This window comes from Carassius gibelio, chromosome A9, assembly GCF_023724105.1.
Source record: "Carassius gibelio isolate Cgi1373 ecotype wild population from Czech Republic chromosome A9, carGib1.2-hapl.c, whole genome shotgun sequence".
Classification (NCBI taxonomy): Eukaryota; Metazoa; Chordata; class Actinopteri; order Cypriniformes; family Cyprinidae; genus Carassius; species Carassius gibelio.
This window is the reverse complement of record NC_068379.1, coordinates 26,973,528-26,995,076: the sequence shown is the minus strand read 5'-3', so window position 1 is coordinate 26,995,076 and position 21,549 is coordinate 26,973,528. Positions and strand designations below refer to the sequence as shown.

General features: G+C 35.5%; 1 protein-coding gene across 2 annotated transcripts in view; it reads left to right on the top strand.

Moving 5' to 3' along the window:
* Positions 1–348: 348 nt before the first annotated feature.
* The window catches only part of LOC128020283 (fidgetin-like), a 57,601-nt gene continuing 36,400 nt past the window's right edge, over positions 349–21,549 (top strand). The window contains exon 1 of one of the 2 annotated variants that reach the window (XM_052607124.1): positions 349–527. Coding sequence is in view for 1 of the 2 variants with exons in the window: in XM_052607123.1 (XP_052463083.1) it covers positions 1,321–1,345 (25 nt within the window). In the remaining variant the exon portion in view is untranslated. Of the gene's footprint in view, positions 528–548; positions 1,346–21,549 lie in introns of those variants that run through there. The other variant, XM_052607123.1, reaches the window with a different exon arrangement.

The window sequence follows — 21,549 nt, the reverse complement described above, 5'->3', positions numbered from 1 at the left end:
TGTGTAATTATTTTTGTTTTAGTCTATTTATATGAATGTAGTTCTGAATACACTGTAGCCCTACTTTACTGAAATTCAGTTAAAAATAATTACCGCTGTACGGCTGCGGTGCGAAAAGTTTTTCTCGCTTATAATATCGTGTATTTCAGTAGTATATCAATAATATTGCATGCTATTTTACCTCGTGTGTTATTTGGAAATATTGTATAGAGAAACAAACATCTCATAAATTAATAATTCCTGTCAGTAGTGTAAGTGACAAGACACCCTGTGTTTAAGCAAATCCAGTGCGCTGCGCTGCTTTGAATTTGGCTCTCCAACAGCGCGCATGCGCAATCTGCGGCACGCTGTGCTTCTTTAGAGCAGCTGTTTGGGGTTTGAAATTCCAACATGGCAGAGGCAGTGGTCAGTCTTCCCCACACTAACTTGGAATGGTTTCAAGTCGCTTAACCCGCACACGCATTCATCACGAGCCCGTCGGATCGATGCCGTTATAACCCGAGAGGTTAATCCTGTCATACTAACAGGTAAGAGTCAACCCGGCTATTTCCACCGAGGTTAGGAATTTAACTGGACTACAGGAGAGGAGCGCCTGCCTTTATCGCAACGAATGTCCAGTCCACGCATCACCGGGTTGAAACGAAGCGCTCGCGCTGTCTGTATCTAAATACACAGACTGGGTTTAATGCGGGATGTGATCGCGCGTGCAGCGGGATGTTAAAAGCTCAGGCGGATGTTGAAGTTGGTCAGTAACAGTTGAATATGATCAATTGTGTCAGTGTTTGATTTTGCATTCGAAAGTGAGAGTGGGTGGGGTTGAAATTCTTGCAAAGTAACTTTCTGCAGCACAGAAACCGCGTTATACACGATTATAGTCTGGAAAAGTTTTTTTTGCGGCTTTTCTTTTTCGCGTGTCATGCATTTTTTTCAATCCTTGACTCTTCAGCATTGGACATGTGTTTTGAAGTAAATAGGCATGCAATGCATGTCTCCATGTGGAGAATCTCGTTTCTTTGAAACCCAGGAAGGTTTATCTCAGCCTTGGAGGAAAAGTGACATGAGCTCGTTGTCGTGGTCATGTGTTTTTCCCTCCTTCCCATCGCTCCCTTTCTCTCCTCCTCCTCTCTCTCTTCCTCTCTCATGTTGTCCAAGAGCTTTTGTTGGTTTTGCCTTCCTAATTGTATGCATGTAGGTTAAACGAGTACCTGACGAAAAGGCCCCTGGTTTTCACAGCGTAATTCGATAGCTGAGAGGAAAAAGTGGCTGTAAGCAACCTTTGGAATTCACGTTTTCCATTCTCCTGATTTCGCCTTTGAGAAGATGATCACTAGCTCCAGTGTACATGGTACGTTGATTTATTGTTTATATTGTGCCATACACGTTTACAAAGTGTGCTTGTCCGTGCATGATGTGCTTTGTTTTAGTCCTGCGATGCACGCTAGACTTTGAACAGGGGCAATATAGCCTATTCATGTAACCTGTTGTTAGATTGTGTGTTAATAATCATTTATTATTATGCAGTTTCACTCTCATAAAGCACTCCTAATGCATATATCTTGATTTAACCGATGCGTTTTTAAAGAAATGTTTAGTAAATTGGCATATTGAAAAGGTAAATAAGTGTCCGATGTGTTTGCCTCAGTCGCCGATGTCTGTCAGAACTAAGATGACACAATGTCAAAATGATGATTAGCGACTCAAAGTGAACTTACTTTTTAATAAAACGCGAGGACTTTAAATATTTATTATAATTAATGCTTTTAAAGATAAAGTCTAATTTAATGTTTAGTATTTGACTATATCGTCTTATTATGTCATATACGAGCCCCTTTTCTGACCAAAATTAAAGTTTTATATTTGTAGATAGCGCTTTATTTATTTATTTTCCTAGGCTATAATTGATTTGGCTTGCATTTGTATCTAAACGTAATTATATTCAGATAAAAATTCCTTTAGATTTGAGTTTATTAGCAGATTATGGAGTTGTATTAGCATAACTGTATTTACATAACTTCAGTCTGCAGTAATTTACATTCACATTATTCAAAATCTCTGTTTTCAATACACCCAAAATCTTTTTGTGTGATTTACTTTATGTAGTAACTTATACAAAACCTGCTTTTTTATGAGTCAATTATGTTATTTAGTGGACTAAATCAATCTGAATACACTCAGTTTAAAGTCATTTTAAGGGCAAGATTAGCTCCATGTACATATTCACTTTTTAGTATCAAATACTAAGCGGGCATAAAGACGTTACCAGAAGGAATGATTTTGTGGCCGCATACATTTTTCAGCCTTAATATTGAACTTCATCCATCAGTTAGGGTTGTATATTACTACATTTTATGTAGTTCTTGAGCACATATTTGCATGAATTTTTGATATGCGCCTAGCATTATGCACATTTTTCTATACACGTTTTTTTCTTCTTTATACTTGTGGATTTTTTCTTTTAGTACTGACTCTTATAATTCTGTGGTCAGGAATTTTGTTGAATGTTATGCCACCGTCATTTCCAATTTGTAGTGCTTGTTTTTTTTTAATAATCTCTTAAGGCAGTTGCATGTTGATTTGTTTGAAATGTATTGCATCTTCATATTCAAACATTTGGTTCTCATTCTCGACCAACTAACTAAAAAACTAAACACAAACACCCCCATCTCTCATCCATTTTTCATTTATAACATTATAATGTTCTTTTCAGAAAACCCCTTGCATTTGCATTTTGTTATTTCAAAACACAATCAAAATTGCCTGGTGAAGACTGAAGTGTGTTTTCCAAGCCTCTTCAATTCTATCAATAGAAAGATTCACTACATGTTGAGTGATTTCATTGCTGTAGAGTGTTTGTGTGTGTGTGTGTTTTAATCAAAGTGGACATTGAGCATGTGTTTTTTGAAGTTTAATAAACCATTAGATGTGTAAGCAGAAGTATATCAACAAAACAGGCATCGGTGACCTGAGTTAGCTTTGCAGATATGAGTTTGAGTTGTTAATGTTATGAATAAGTATTACTTTAAGCTTTTAATATGATACTGTTTTGACAAAGTGATGTGGTCGGAGTGATTCCTTGTGGGTGCAGCAAGCGGTTTATGTGTGAAAGTGCTGTTCTCGTTAACTTGGACCTGATTTAACCCCAGGCTAGGCTTTATGTGCATGTTAAACGACACGACAGCTTCACACACTCCTGATTGCATGGTATGTCAGTTGGCGTGAGCCTGCGTGTGTGTGTGTAACTGCGCGTGTGAGTCCGCAGGGTTGACATGAAACCTCATGTTGAGTTTTGTGGTGTGCGTGATGACAGATGCTGACCCCTCCCCTTTTCAGCACCCTCTTTGCTTGATGTATCTGGTGTTGACATTCTAGCACAGGGCTACAGGCGGATCGCTGTATACACAGACCTATTGAAGATGCTTAGAATCGCACGGCTGATGCGGCAATTAGCAGATGTGTGCGTGCAATTAGATTGAGGCTTACGTTTGGGCAATATTTTGACAAGATGCAAACGTACAATTGTAGTGTCAGCTTTAATGTTGATTAGTTTGTATTTTTTAACATTTGAATGAAATGTTATTTGTATTTAGCTGCATGGATCATGCAGTTAATTGGCTTTAACACATAATGTTTTGGCAATTTTTGCACAAACGTGCTGCATGCAGTATAAACATATTTTGAATTAGACAGTGTCATACAGTAAAAATGCATCCAAAATGATGTCAATCAAGCTTTTTTGTCCAAATTTTCTGTGATTTATTTTACATGCATGGTTAAATAATCTCATTATTTGAGTTTTTGCGTTTTGAAAAAAAAAAAAATATTTGCATTAGTGAAAGCAAGTATTTTGTAGCATTGCACACTGCATCATCTAAGATGTAAATGTACACACTACACAGACAGAGATCAAATTACACAGCTTTTTATTAGAAAAAATCGTTTATTGTGCATTAAGTGGAATGCAATGAAAATGCATCTAAAATTGTTCAGTGATTTGTATTTTTTTTCCCAATAATTCTGTGATTTATTTTATATGCATTTAATCATCTCATTTTTTTGCACTCAAATTAATTTGTTCTAGTGAAATCAAATATTTTGCAGCATTAACTGCATATAAAATATAATATACAGTAGCTTTAATACAAATGAATCAAACTTGCATTCAGTTGGAACAAGTCAAAAGGCATTTTTTTAAGACTTGCTTGTTGGTCTGATGTATTAATATTGGAAACAGTAAACAGTGGCTGAATTCTCAAATCTGACATGACCAGTAGTATCTGTTGTAAATATAATATTTTTCAATATGCAGATTTCAATTTCCTTCTGTTCAGATGGGGTTACAGATGCTCTTTTACATATTCATGTGTGGTCATTAACGTTTGGAGGGTTTGTGTGAAATGCACTGTAGTTTTTAAACAGACCATCAGTCATGTACATTGTGAAAAGGATTTGACAAATAAGCTAAAACATTTGATCTGGATTTATTCAGGTCAATTACTCCTATATTATTTAATAAGCTTAAATCGAGCTGGTTAGTCTAACAAAATGAATTTTTAAATAAAGCAAATGAGTGAGTTGCATGGATTCACATTGAGTTGTTCTATTGATCCATATTTGACATGCTGAGGTTTTTGAAACAAATGCATCAGACTAGGATTGTGAGCTATTACTCATCATGGCATGATATAGAGAATCTTGTGCTCATCATAAAATGTTCCTAAAGACCCATAGTTATAACATGTGAAAAGTGCAAGAAAGACATTTTAACCTGTATTTGAATCTTTAGCAAGTTATGTACAGTTTAATGTTGGGTGGTATATGGACAAAAGCTTAAATTATTATATGAGCAATTTTAGAGCACAGTAACTGTATATATCACACTATAGATATTTTAGCTTGAAATGCTAATAAATATATATGAAATAGCCTTGTGTTAATGCAAATGCTTGGATAATCTATTAAATGAAACAAAACTTACAAACATAACTTTTTATTTGAAAGTTCATGGACACAAAATGTAATGTCTACACATTTGGCTGTGGTGCAAGAACGCATGTCACACTTTTGAGACTCTAAGTTCTAATTGGATGAGCCACATTAAAAAGTAAATAATATGCATAAAAGATAGAGTAGGATTTATAGGAATTGCTAATAACTTTCAAACTTAATTACATAGAAAAGCCATTGAATTGTAAAATGATGAAGTGAAAAGACCGAACTTGTATTTTTTTGTAAAATGTACTTCAAGAAGCTTTGTTTTGGCTTTGAAAACTCACTTTTTCTTATAACGTAAACAAACGTGTGGCATGCATCAGTAAATGGGAAAGCGCTCAATGTATATTTTCACATTGCAATTTTTCTTCATGTAAATAGTGTACAGTAGTCCATATATACTCTATGATATAACAAAGTCTCTATCATGAGATTTCTAAGCCCAGTGTTTGCAGAAAGTGATGCCGTTGGTGCGTTACTCATGTAAGTGGCCCGGGCCTCCTGGGATTGTTTGTATAAATGAGAATGACAGGTTTTATCTCAATCTAATGGTGACAATTAAAGGGAACCTTCAGACTAACTCGGCTTGCTGGTGGATGAGCACCTTGGGGGATCTCGGGGGCTGTTTCAAATTGATGAAACACTCATCCGTACAGACGGATACATTTGTCAGTCTGTGTAACAAATCTTATTCACTACCCCTGTCTCCATTACAGACAAAAGCCCAGCTCAAATGAAATCAGTAGCGGCTTGTCATCTTTAAGCAAATATGTTAAGCGTCGTCTTGCAAGCTTTTCATCCGAACGCAGAGGAGGACCCCAAGGGAGATGGACGTGTGTAAAACGCAACAAATTTCATTTCCACGCAGGGATCGCTCTCTCTCGTGGCAGCTGGCTGTGTTATCTTCGTATGATTCACTGTGCGCTGACAATTCTTTCCCTGATCTGAGTTAGAGTGCATTTGCAGCTGTCTGTTGCTATACTGAGAGATGTGTTTGCACCACTGCAAAGATGAAGGACCGTGAATCCTTGACATCCCCCTCCCGCTCTTCTCCATCAGCTCATTTAGACACTTTCTGTCTGTCGGCCTCTCTCTACTTCCCTGGCAATGGCTGACAGCATACGGGATGTATGTTTTTATTTTATTTTTAAATGCACAGCGAATTCGCCCTGAGATTATCCTCCAGTACTGTAGCGTAAATCAAAAATTTCAAGCCCGTAAATGTTGAGATACTGGACAAAAAGACTGTCAGATGATGTAAAAGATGTGACGGTTCATCATGAACCTGAATGGAGGTGAAGTGCCCTCATCTCTCGCGAGTTTATCGGCCTCTCCATGAGGTGAATCTACAAATGAGGACTTGAACGCGCCACATGTATTGATTTGCAGATTGCTTGATTTGATTCATTTAGCACGCAGTGGGTTCTTTTTAGTCAATAATCGTGTAAGAAAAGACACTGAAAGGTGTTTGTCTTTCCTCTTTCGTCAGGGTCACGCTGACTGGCTCCGTGTAAATTCGGTGTTTTTAACATTTGTCAGGTTTGATCTGTACTTAGCTGGCGATGTGATCTGATCAATGGAGCGCCGCTGTGTAACTGTGATTGACAGTCAGCACTGAGGACGCCAGCGGACTCCTGTTTATTATGATACATCACACACACACACACACACACACACACACACACACACACACACACACTCTTTCTCTTTCGCTCGGCATAATAACAACCAAAACCAAACAAAATCCCACCCGTTAGTTCGGTGTTGAAAGGTTTCATTCTATAAGGACGGATGATAACTCAGAACAGTGTTTTGTTAGAACATGATAGAACGTCATTGAAATTGATTGGGGGAGAAATGCATGATTGCATGAATGATTTCTCTGTTTGTAGAGTTAGACAAAAATATCTGAAAATATTACCCTTTTTTGAACCTTAGCAATAACAAAAAATACATGGTATTGGTCAAACTTATTGATTTTTCTTTTAAATGCCAAAAGTGATTGGGATATTAAGTAAAGATCATGTTACATGAATATATTTTGTATAAAACTTTATTTTTGACTAGTAATATGCATTTCTAATAACTTCATTTGGACAACTTTAAAGGTGATTTTCTCAATATTTAGATTTGTTTTTTTATTTTTTTGCACCCTCAGTTTCCCAGATGTTTACTGAATGAACACTACAAAGGATGATAGTTATTTTCATTTAAATGCACTAATATCATTCCATAATCAGAAACTGTAGTTTACTTATATTTATCATTTATTTAAACTTTTTTTTTTTTTACTAAATATTTTGATGCATTAAAAAACACTTCTGTAAACAATGTGACATTGCAAGTAAATTGTTGAGTCCGACTTTGAATCAGTTCATTGAAAGTGACAGTTTGAACGGATTCACTGAAATTATTAAAAATGATTTATGCCAGAGGTAAAATACAGTAAAGATCTAGTTAAAAATAACCAGTGTTTTCCTTGTTTTCCAGTGTTTTTTTTTTTTTTAGTTCACCACAGCACTTAGGAAAAAGCAAAAGCTCCTTTAATGCAGCACCCACGTTTCAAACAAACGATGTGAATTATTAGAACGGAAAATAAGCGACTCTCTCATCCTTTCTTTTTTTTCTGCCACTTCAAACAATGAGTCGGAGCTTTTGTTTTCACTGTCCCTGGTCACTAAAGGTGTTTGGACACACAAAGTGAAGTGGCAGCGCACTGCCTGCTGGGGATTGGTTGCGAACACTCAATCCCCCGGTGGGAAAAACCAGTTTTAGCAGCAGAACTGTTAATCTAGGCAGCGCGCTGATTCTCCTGCGTTCCCACATTTGCTGGAGTAATTATCATACCCCCAGTGGCAAGGAGAGAGACATTGCCTTAAATCACTGATGTCTTCATTACTCTGTTTACATTTTAATTAGACATACTAAACTTTTTGATTTTTAATGGGCTTCGCAGAACAAGAAACATTCTCCTCTTTAGTTGAAGGAGACATGCTGAGAGCGAACCTTGCACCTCGCCATGAAAGACAATCTGTACTTTTCAGAATATTTAACGTGCCACAATAATTATTTCTGCTTTGACCTTTGATGCGAGACTGTCTGGTTTTAAAGCGCAGCCTACTTTTGATGCATCATAAGTGTTGTGAGTTGCATGTACCTGCGACATCTTGTTTTGGTCTGAATTGGCGGATGGTTGGGGGATTCAGTGCCAAGAGATGCTTTGGCAATAAAAGCTTGGCCGTTTTAAACAATGGGTCCTTTATTTTCTCAGATGCTTGGCATTCGAAGTTCTTAGATGCATTTCTGTTGCTGCAATCGGTCTAAATTGTGAATTTAAATAACTGTTAATCAATGGAAAAACTGATTTTAGTATAGCAGGGGCACACAACAATTGTCCACACCTTCCTTCCGACCGAGAAATACATCCTTTATCATTGAACAACCTTGAGAAATGAGAAGAGCAATTTCAGTCCCACTGAACAGTTGCCTGTTGTGTGTTCGGAGAGGTGAAGTGTCTGTAAATGCATAAAGATTGGACACATTAGAGAATTGAATGTGACTAAGAAATTGTCATTGAACTGAAACAAAAAGAAGCTCTTGTAAAGTATAGGACAAAGGTTTTATTTTTTCTGTTTAATGCTGCGTATTCAACAAGTTCACTGTTGACTGCATGTTGAGAATCCAAGGCTTTAGCCAACCCACATTGGATCACCTTTTTTAGTGTCTTTTTATAAAAGTTATGTATAATATCCTTGAGTTCGCTTGCTCTAAAATTTCAGAGGTTTTTAACTGATGTAAAGCACAAAGTGGTTCGTTCCTACTATTACAGCCTTGATGGAAAAGCCACCCGGGTTCATTCTCATAAGCATCACTTTCTTTTATTGTAGGGTGCTGAATTCTCTCTTTAATCATGTATTTGATGCTTCCTGACATTTAAATTCATGTGAATTACCCTAAGCTGGGGAAAACACGGCGAGTGGAGATCACAGTCAGTTGAAGCTCGACTTGGAAAGGGAATTATATCATCTAATGAGAACATAAAATTGTAATTAATGTCTTGAAATTAGTCTCTGAGAGAAAAGAAAAAGAAAAAAAGAACATGTCCATTGATATGCATGGCAGAAAACAATCAGTGATTTGAATGTGAGAGCCAATATTTTGGCCGTTTTTTTTTTTTTTTCTGTGCCTGTGAAAGGTTGAATGAAAAAAATCCTTCAGGAATGATGAATTGAGTTATCACGTTCAGCAGCTAATTGTCTCAAATTGATATTTTGATGTACTACTTAAGATCACATAAAAGCAGTCAGATCTTAATTAGGCTGATGATCATGGGGAGACGTGAGCGTTGGTGCTGAATCTTCCCGCCGCTCTATTTGTCCTCTGCGGAGCGCGGCTGGCTGACAGCTTGGCGGTGTGCCAAGGATTGATGGGAGGAACCTTGAGTGTGGCGGAGAGGAGCCGTGTGAGGCCTGCCGGCAGGAGCGGACGCAGATGGGGAAAGTGCTGTGGAGGTTTGAGGCAATGACACTAGATTTTGCATTTCAGCTGTACCGATTCTTGGTGGCTAAGATTTAGGGTGGGCGATATGAACAAAATCTGATATGATGCTAGCCGTCATTTATATGTCATAGGTACAGTTTTTGCAGGAATGCAACACAAATTATTTATAAATGAATGCCTGTTTGAGGATAATCCAGTGCTTTACAAATAAAAAGAACATTTATTTTATTATATTGTTTATTATTTGATACTGAATGTTGTATATTTGTATGTATATATGTGTTTTTTAATTGTCAAGTGTGTACATATGGTAAGACATTACAAGCAAAACCATTTATTTTATGCATTGGTCAATTGTATGATTTTAAGTTATATTGCGTCCATAACTTGACTTCTTTCAGATTAGTGTAATCTTTTTTTCTCTTTCTTTTGTGTGTGTGTGAAAGCTTAACATTTGACAAAATGTGTGAAAAAATACACAAATATATAAAAGCAACAGTATGAAATATGTAGTTCTCACTCTAAATTCCGTTTTGGTTCATTGTGTTGATGCCAAAGTTACGTTGTATGTGAATTTAATTATATATACATTCTGCAGGTTTTGTCATTGAACCTTAAATTATATATATATATATATATATATATATATATATATATATATATATTACTGCACAAAATGTATTGCACTGTACATTAAAAATGATATACAAGTGAAACTGGAATACTACAGATTGTAATCAGTAACAGAATCTTAAAATCGTACATAACAAGAATAAGATTCTATTTAGGAACCAATTCTATCTATTAAGTAGTTGCTTATTTACATGCAAATTACTAATATATTGGTTTATTAGTGCTTGTGAAGCACATATTAATGCCTTATTCTGGATCCTTTTACCCTACTCATCTCAATACCTAAACTTAACAGTTACCTCACTAACTATTAATAAGCAGCAAATTATGAGTTTGAGGCAAAAGTTGTAGTTAATAGTTAGTTAATAATGAGAATTTGTCCTTAACTAAAGTGTGTCCAAGTTGTGTATGTAGGTTAGGAAAGATAGCAGCAATTCACAAAACCATTGCCTACAAACCGACTTAATGAGCGGTTTATTTCTATGGCATAGTCAGGGATGGGTTAAACAAACTGGACAGCTGCCTGGAGAGGTCCATCATGTCCGGGATCTCCATTAGGAGTGGGTTTCAGGTAGTAAAGCCACCAGAATGCGCGGCTGTACGAGTGCTGGCTGCTGAGGTGGCAGGCTGGCTGTGCTAATGATGGGTGCTAATGTAATTAGCTCATCCCAGCAGTCTGCAGAGCTGCGCTTTTCAGCTGTCGCGCTCACCACTGACCCCGACTCACCCCAGCCTTTCACGGCCTACCTCTCTCTCATAGCCATTACCCTGCATTTAGTGCCCTGAAGGGCTGACAGCCTCGCCATTTGTTGATTTTTGGCTCCAAAACCTGTGTGCATTTTCTTGTTAAAGTCAACGAGAAATCTAAATTGAACTATTTACTTTCTAATTGGACATGCCTGCATGATTCATCGGCTCACATGCTCCAAATACTATTCTTTGTTATATTTTATCAGTGTCATATATTGGTGCTTTATTCTAATTGAATATCCAGTTTTCACCCTGAAATGTTTGATGTTACAAAAGCAAAATGGATTGAGCACAGCGCTTGAAATATTGTTTTTTTTATATCATCAAAACATAGATACTTTGGGAATATGGAGGTGAAAATGTAAATGTGTACCTTGAATGTAATTGATAAAAGCCTCTGCAAAAGGCATAAATGCAAATGTAATCACTCATATATATTTGATTGTTATGCTATCAATCACAACTTTCTCAAAGTATTGACGTTTATTGATAATTTCAGTCATTTTGTAATATTACATACACACTAACCACAAAATTACCGGTCATCTGCTTAAACACCCATAAATTATTAATCTGCAAATTAGCATAAAAGGACATCGCTAAATCTGCTGGTGGTATGGATTGTGTGAAGTGCCCTTCATTCATGCCCTTCAACATAAATAATTGTGTAATAGATTTAAGTTTCATGAATTTAATTGTAGAAATTGTATTGTAAGCTAATGTGTATGTTAATACTGAGCTAAGACACGCACGTTAAAGAATGGAAGTTTTTAAGTGAGCACTCTCAACATGAGCGTGAAGATCAAATCAAGCCTATTATAAGCAGAACAAGATCAAACTGTAGATGTTTTTAATTGTATTTTCAGTGGTGTAATTGCTACTAAACAAAAGACTTCCCTTTTTTTTCTTTTGCTTTAGTTGATTAATATGTGGAGCGTTTAGTGTTTAGAGGCCTTGCAGGAGTGGATTATAATGATCATTCCCTTGGGCTTAGGCTCGGTTTTATTTTTTAGGATGTCTGAACAAACCCCCCCCCTCCCCCCATCCTTCCTTTTTCACCCCGTTCAGCAGGCGTTAAGGGTGACCCTGTTTCCTCACTCCTAAGTAGAACCAATTTGGTTCGGAATGAGCCTGAAGGTTTCTCTTAATGAGATTCCCATATGAACCGCCACATTTCCACAGAGTTTTCCAGATCATCTCTATGGCATTTGTTTGTGAAAAGCTGACGTTCACAGCTCCCTTCTTCAGTTTTTATTTTTTAATTTTTTTTTGGAGACATTAATCTTAAGTTCGGTTGTCTATTTTACAGATTTGTCATCTTATGTGCTTTTTATCTACTTGTCATAATTTTGTTTGATTTATACTAGGGATTGATTGATCTACACGCATTAATTATTTTGACCGATGATCAATATGATGTTCAGTCTTGTAAGTCTATATTGTTTTTTCCCCATTGTTTTAAAATTACTCATATGAAATTTCCCATCTTAATTGTGCTTTAGGACGTAAAGCCATTAGACATGGGAGTTGTTTTTATGTGCAGTAGAAAATATAATACTGATCATTACTCATCACATTATATAAAATATAATATATTTGGAAAATATTTACATGTATATGCATTTATATTGTAATGTTATATGATATATAAATGTTTAATATATAAACAACATATTTTTCTTAAATATATGCATGCATGTTTTTGTATTTATATATAGCTTAATAAATATGAACGGTACACACACACACACACACATTATGTAAATGAAAACTATAATTTTTTTATGCGATGAATCATGATTAATCATTTAACAGCACTAATATATATGCATGTGTTTGTGTATTTTTATAATATTTATGTGTACAATTTTTGAAAAAACTAACTGATATTGTAAATTTTTTAACTTTCGTTATTCATCTCTGCAAAGCCATTTAAGTCATCACCACTGCATTCGAAAATTATGTATTAATTATTCAGAGATTTTATTTTTATATGAACAAAGATGCCAAATCTAGGTGAGCTGTCCCCTTTAAGAGAGCAGTTGCTATGTAAAGCATGTTTAGGATCTGGCCCATTTGACGATCCCTTTAAATGTCCGCATGGAATTGTGTTAATTTAAAAGAGAAAGAGCTCATATAGAGTTCAGCATCATCCGTGAGCTTTATGAGGGCTGGCACCTCTTTTGTGTTCATTATCGTGAAATCACCTCAGGGAGGAATGTTGACTTTTACTTTTCACCATCCAGAATAGCTGCTAATGTGCTGTGTAACACTCTCGTGTGAGACCATAGACACTTCTTTTAATTGAGGAATTATCAGTGGTTTGATCGCTGGTCACTCGGCTTCGCACAATTACTCAAGTACTTGGAAAAAGCAGCGGTGATCGATTATGAAATCATTGATTGCATTGTTTGATTCATTTCATGGTTATGATTTAGGGATGTCACAATTCTTAATATAATATCAAACTTGTCGGTGCAGCATTCACAGTTCAATAAGCGCTTGTGAATTGCAGTTTCTCAGTTTTGCGTTGAAATATTTCCTGTATGTTTTATTTCTCTCAGAATTGCCTCTGTTTATGTGTGCCTGTGAGTCCATGTGATGAATTGAGGAAATGCCCACCCATGACGTGCATTTGAAAAAGCGAAACAGGCCAAAAATCTTCCACTGTAATGACATCAGTTGAGTGTTTGAAAACAATTTCTTTTGCCATCTGTTGTGGGGTTTTTTTCACAGAATGTGGCAGAAAATATATTCTGTACTGTAAAAAAGGCAATTAGCAATGGATTACAAATATAGCCTACTTAATCATTATGAAAATAGCCGAGATGGCTTGGAAAAACACAGAAAACTATTGTCTTAGATGAGAATCTTTTTATTCAGTCACAGCAATAGCCTTTGTCCATATTAGGGATTTCCTGGAACATCATCAGTTCTATTACTTCTGTGATGCATCTGTGGATTTTCTGTATGAATGTTCCCCTCTGGCTAGGAGTATGAAATGGAATGGACTTTACATATTTGTGGCACTTCATAATGGCCAATACATCCTATTTTGGGTAAAAATAGGAAAAATAATAAAAACAATACAAAATCAATGTTAAGTGGACATATAATAATCCACGTCTTTCTCCATTGTACAGAACCTAAACATAAAGCATGAGCGGAGTAGTCTGATTCATGAACCAATGACTCTTACGAGCCTATTTTTTTAATAATTCAGACAAAAAGGGTTTGGTTTCTTTGTTCATTTCAAATCAGCTTTACAGAAAATCATTGTTAATGTTTATAACAGAGCTGATCCTCCCTAAACGCAAAATCCGCAAGCTGCGTAGGGCCCCGAAACACCAGGTATTTAATTGGATGAATTAAACACTTTGCATCTTTGTTTTATTCACACCAAAATTATTTGATTTTAACATTTTGGAAACATTTATTTATATAGCATACTTTTTAGTCTCACTGGTAAACACATTTTTTTAAAACTAAAACAAATACTGAATGCTGATTAAGAAACCTCTTATTGAATATGTGTTGATTTGTGTGTTTTTTTCTAGTTGTTGCCTTTAAATTCACATGGTTACAGTTAATATTTTCATTTAAGGCCAGTTCTATGTAGTTTCAACCCAATTCAAAAACAAAAGCTAAATGCTGATTTCTGTACCATCTATGTTTGTATTGAATGTAGGCTACTTACTGTGCAGATACTGCCGCTAATTTCAGATGGTTATGGTTTTGTTTTCAATAGCCAAAAGCCAGTTTGGCCTATTAAATACCAAATAAACATCTTGTTTATCCATTCTTTCCTTCTTTCTTGTTTGTTGCTTAAAGATAAAAAAAAAAAAAATCGGAAATCGGAATCGGCCAGTTTGCTTGTAAAAAAAAAAAAAAAAAAAAAAACGTTATCGGAAGCGGCCATGAAAAATCATGATCGTGCATCCCTCCTGATTAGAACTGGGTAATGATGATATAGTTTACATGATGTCTATGGACATAATGATTAACTGCAAGTCGGTAGATTAAAATCGCTAGAGATGCCAAACATATCATGATACGATTGAGGTAGGAGTTTATATGACTGTATCCCTGAAGAGAACTGACTATCTTTAGAAAAGTTTACGTGGATGTATGCTGCATCTTTGTTTGGATCATGATTGAAATTCTCAAATTGTGAATGGAAAGAGCACAGACAAAGCCTTGGTTTTTTCATATCAAGATATTTATTCATGTAACTTGCTAATTTGGGATTTCTTTTAAAATTTAAATTGAGTTTTGTTATATTTCCATTTTATTAAGAAACGTGCAACAATGGGAAAATAAAACCTTTAGTTGACTGTACAGTATAATGTCTGAAGTGTCTGTGTTTAAAAAATAAAATAAAAAATTATAAAATCGAATTGTATAATCAAAATCATCAGTGGATTCGAATCGTGAGTTGAGTGAATTGTTACATCCCTAATTAGTAGCGTTCAACAGACAGCAAACCAGACAGACCCTGCAGCATGTTAACATGTTAATCTCTTTGAACAAAAAAAACTGAATACTAATTTTAAATTTAAAGTGCAAAGTCAGAAGTATATTGTGTATATTTGTAAAATTATGTAAAATGTATATTTATACTGCAGTGAAAAAGGAATTACGAATTTAAAGGGTCTGTCTGTATGTACTTATGTTAATTATTAATAGATTGTTAGTTTGAATGTATATCTATTATGTAAATCTCTTGCATATAAAGCTGTGCAATCTGTTGCTGATTTGTCAAATATTTGAGTTGTCCTTAGTGGTCACGTCCACTCAAGTACAAGCTCTGTGTAGCTCTTTTGAGAGAATGCATTACATCTTTAGCTTTTTTTAATGATGCAATATTTATATCTTTGTACAAATTATATTTCACCCCAATATCTAGAGAAATGCCTCAAGTTCTATTTAACATTTGTTAAAGTCTCTTTTTTTTTCAGTCTGTTTGACTCATACAGGCATTGTTTTTATATATATTTGTTGTTTTTATTCCATACCCTGACAAAATTTTCGCCCAAAGCCTTTCGCCTCTTTGTTTCCATTATTCAATCCAACAAGTTCTGCATTTGGAGGCCAGGAGGGGGGCTGAAAAATAATTTTGGGTCTGACAAAATTTATGTGGCGCTAAGTCAGCGCTTTATGCAAAAACTATGCTTTATCCAAAAACTATGCTTTATGCAACTGGGGTTGTGTAGGAGGCCTGAGCTACCCAGGCTTTGTGTGTGTGTGTGTGTGTGTGTGTGTGTGTGTGTTGTGAAAGGAAAGAAACAGAGAAAAATTTGTGTGTGTGGGCCTGTCATGCTGTCACCAAGGCCTAATGTCTCTCCCGAGGGGTACCTGGAGGAGAGCCGTACCCACCCAGACAGCCTTTAGCTGGGGTGCGCGATGACACTGCCTTCCCACGGAGACTGGAGGTGTCACTGTATGCATGTAAACCAGTGACAGATGACTGGAGACAAGCAGACTGGAGAGACCAGTCCAGAGAAACTGATTTTCCTTTCATCTCTCCTTCACAGCTCAGACACAGACGAATAAAACAGAACAACAGAGCCTTTGCGTTTGTGAGACACCCTTATGTTTGTCTACAGCGTGACACCCTAATAAGAGACGTTTTGTTTATTTTGTGGGTTTCTTTAGAGCTAAATGTTTCTAACACTAGAACGGGAAGCAATCCATTTTTTCTTTTAAATAGGATTTCATGGCGTTAGATTTTGTTAACAGTATTTATTTGGTACCATTTCTTTTAAACATGATTTAAACCTACAAAGTCTACTTTATCTCATTTATAGGGCCTCTATATGAACAAAATGAACATTTTAACAAGCAAAAGGCCTTTTAGTATAATTGCAAAAACATCCCCCCTCAGGTTGTGGTTCACTTGTCTTTTTTTCTTGTGAAATCATTACTGATCTGTTTAAAGTGAAGGCAACACTTACTGGACACAAACTACTTAGGTTTATGTACTTATCCATATACAATTTTTTAAAGAAAAATCATGTTCAAATGTGAGTAATATGATCAAACTTTTGAGGAGCATTTATTTGTTCTTCTCTCAATTAGGGCTAAATAATAAATAAGAATATAATAAATGCTCTTTGTGGTGCAGTTCAAATAAACATTATATTGAACATATCAAACTTTTGCTATTGTTTTATCACGTCAAATTATATTGCAATAATTATCTTTGTTTTTATTGCTCTGCTTTACTCTCAATCATCACTGTATTGCATTGCATTATGATTTGATCATAAAACTAAGCAGTTAAAAATCTCACTAAGGCATATTTTTGGGAGGTATGGAGTGGAGACTGATATTTATATGCATGTTATGTATGCATCTGCTAAACTGTTATAAAGCTGTCAGAATCAGAATTTCAAATCACTTTTTGGCCGTATAAATATCAGCATCTGCACCAAATTGCATGTTTGATCAGTTTGGGCATTTGAAGAAGATTAAGCTTTTCATTTTGTTCATTTATTTCCTCTCCAAATCATCATAATATATAAGCCATAAAAGCCTGATGTGAGCCAAAACAAATAGTACATACACACTTTCTTCATTATTTTTTATTTATTTTTTTATGATTTTGTCTAAAGAATCCCAAAAAAAGGCAACGATAAATGCAGTACCACAGTGTCAAGTTTACAGTACACTAAACACACACACACACACACATTTGTTTTTGTGGAAAGTGGGTTCATCCCATAGGTCTAATGGTTTTTATACTGTACAAACTGTATATTCTATGGCCCTTCACTAACCCTAACCCTCACAGGAAACTCTGTGCATTTTTACTTTCTCAAAAAAAATAAAAAAATAAAAAATAAAAATCATTCTGTATGATTTATAAGCGTTTTGAAAAATGGGGACATGGGTTATGTCCTCATAAGTCACACTCTCCTTGTAATACCTGTGTCATACCCATGTCATTATACAGAGTTGTGTCCCTTATATGACACAAACACAAGAGCACACACACACACACAATATTAAAAAAAAAAAAAAAAGAAAGAAAAGGAAGTGTTTGCAGTTGGGCTTTTTTGGGGGTGGTGCTCTCATTAATGGATTCATTAAAAGCAACTTGAATCGTTAAATTCCAAACGCTTTCCATCCTGTCCCCGCTGTTGAAGGTTTAGGTAGTGCACTCGTCAGGAAAGGGCACAGGCGGTAATTGCAGACGAATGAGGATTTGCCGGCCAGGAGCCTTGGGCCGCTCTACTAGGTCAGAGGTCACTCAGGTCAGTGTTACACACCACAGCCTCACTGCAACCCCGTCTGGAAATCGAACCTGCAGCGTCATGCGCCGATGGATTCCAGCCCTAATCTTCAGCTCAAGTCTTTAACCTGAGCGTTTAGGAAAGCCGGGAATGCACTCAGCTGTCGTAATTTCATGCCTTTCACAGATGGGGAAAGAGACTCTTGAGGCGATAGTATTGTACTTGTGCAAAGAGGTGTCTGAAAGAGCCAGCTGTTTTGTGATATCACACGATTGTATCGTTTTGGAATGCTTCAATTTCCTCTTTAACATTCATAAAGGAAGCCCGAGTCACATCTGCTCAAAACCGAGAGAAGAGGCTGTGCTGTCAACCAGCTCTAGACTGCAGCTACCACTTTTCGATTGATTAAAGATAGCATTTGGAAAGAAAGCGGGAGTTTTCCTTCTCGTTTTGTAGTAGCACACTGACCCGAAGCATTTTGTTACGCCTAACAATTCGCAGCCAGAACAGTGAAGCCATATTTTAGATCAGCGCCCACATGCTGGAAGTAGTTTTGAGATAAATTGTCCGTCTTTCGAGTTGTTTATAAAGCATTTTCACATTTTCTCCCCGAATGGCACTTTCTCAGGCTGCGGTGTCTGAAGCTGGCACAGTAACAACAGATTAATAACAAACGTGTTGTTTTACTGCAGAGAGTTGTGGGGGAAAAAATGCCAAACGCTGTTCAAGGACATGTATTGAACTCCTCTAGCAATACTGAAAAATACAGCAATGAACACAATGAGGGAAAAAGTCATATAATCCTAGCTGAAAAGGCAATGTTACATACACATACAGTATGTTATTATTATTGCTGTATAATTGAACACAGCGGTTTTGATAATATTATAATAATTTTATACTTAATTTATGTTTGTTATTGGTCTTTTCCAATGTTTATAATTTATTCTAAACATAAAAATTCTAAACATAAAGTATTTTCCATTTGTTTATATATTATTTCCTTTTGAACTTTGACATTTTTATTGACATTCTAAACTATTAACCTTTTAATTTAGCAGTTAATACATGTACGTGTGTGTGTGTGTGTGCGTATTACATTTGCTTAAACAGTTTGACTGGTATTTTCTGATATTTTATTCTTGGAAAATAATAATAATAACCTATTCAACTGTTTAAGTTTAATAAATTTAGTTGATTAGACATTAAACAATTAAAATAGAACCCTGAAAAAAAAAAAAGAAAAAAAATGATTTTGGAACTGGGGAAAAAATAAAAATGATTTCATAGGGCCATATGCTTGGCCTCCTCTATTTCACTCAAAAAAGCTCCCTACTTCTGTCAGTCAGCATAATCTACAGAATACTACTGATGAAGATATGTTATGTTACGTGAACAGATTGCTCTGTCCTTACTCCAGAGCGCATCTTATTCATGACGTCTCCAAGTTCCTGCTCTGAGCTTGTTATATGTTCCAATGTCAAAAACACGTACTATATTTAGATTCACACCATGCAATAAAAGACAAGCTTTTCACATTTCAGCACTGGCTGACCTCAGGTTGTGTATATTGAAGAATGGGATTTGTTCTTTAACAGTATTGTCTAATTAGCTTTAAATTGGAAGAATACAGAACATGCAAATAAAATAACACATTCAGATGCAACCATTACTTAACTGCATGAATAATTGTACATTAATTTACATTTAATGGAAGGTGGAAACAAAAGGATTGTTGTCATTTAACTGGTGACTGGTGATCAGAGCAACTCTTTCACTTTATGCCAAAGACACTCTCGCTCATGTCGAGGACTTGCTATTGTCTGAGAATTAAGTGAATGTGCACGCTAGAGTTCACACTTGTAGCTATTGATTTCAGTGAGAATGGCACAGCACAAGGGAAGCGGAGGGGGAAATGCAAGGGTTGGCAAAAGTAATGCTCTATTTTGCAGCCAGAAATTAAGTTTAAAGCAAATATTGGCCAATGTATGATTGAATTACTAGTATATTTTTTACTCTTGTGGGTTATGCTGATTGACAGAAATATCAGGGAGCTTTTTGTGTGAAATAGAAGATGCCAAACACAGAGGCCTTTGAAATCGGTTTTATTTTTCCCAAGTTCATAAAACTTTAACTGTATAAAAAACTTTTGTTCAGATTTTTTATTTAAATTTTTTTGGTACTTTTTAGTTCTTCTTTGTTCTGTGTTTTATGATTTAAATGTTTTATCAAAAACAGTGGTAATCAAATTAATGTCTAAAACTTTAACTATTTTGTCTTTTAAAATGTAATCTAATAATACAATTATAACAATTCAAATTTCATTTTTTGGCGAGCGAAGTGCTGCACAACAGAGCATTTCAGTTTAAATTAAAGAAAAATTGTGTAACATTCCTTGAACTGTATTTAATAAGCTTGATTATTATTGTTATTATTTCTTATTATTTAGTATATACTAATATACAATGGTATAGTTAAACCAGTTAAACCAGACTTTTATTTTGACAGGTTGTATAGAAGTTAATTGAGTTTTTGCATGTATTTTATGGTAGTTTTTCTCAAATGAAATAGTGAAATGCTGGTGAAGTGACTCTCAGAGTAGCTCTGGAGATGAAGTTCATGTGTTCATGTTCTCATATAGTGAGACGAGAGACACTGAAATCACTACAAGCATCACACAAGCTTCGGTAACAAAACTTTGAAACTGCATTCACACAGAGAGACAAATAGCATGCAGACTTCGTATTTCAATAGAAGTCTTTTTGTACTTTGATAATTACACACCAGTCCTTATTTGATTACGTGTACAGCCCTATATATATATATATATATATATATATATATATATATATATATATATATATGTATGTATGTGTGTGTGTGTGTGTGTGTGTAAGTTTTCAGTTCTTCAGAATTTCATGTTTCATTCAATGTGAGGCTTGCCTTTTTAAATTACTTTCACTAGCAATTTCTGAGTGAAAAACAGATTTAGTTAAATGTGTTACTTGCCATTTTCATGTGTAATTGTTTATGAAATTTACCAGCATTTTCGTAGTTAAAATAATTTTTTCAGTGTATTTGGAACAACATTTGAGAATATTAATAGCCTGTGAAGTGATTTAAAATGTAGCACTGGAAATCTTGTTCTCTGAGTGCATATTCATCAGCATATCTTCATCATGTCCTGCAGATCTGCTTTTAAATTTTCTACCATTAAGATGACAGGCAATCTCTCGTTATTCGGCATGGCTGTGGTTATTTAGATGGAAAGAACAACTATAATGAGGCTTTGTATTTGCAATCCTTCGCAGACTTGTAAAGGAAAACTGTGGTTGATCAGAGGCTTTCTGTAAATGTCAATTCAATATTCCTCCACTTAGATCCTCAGTATTCCTGTCAAACGGCTTTTACATCTGACAGCCATGATCTGAATGCAGTGTGC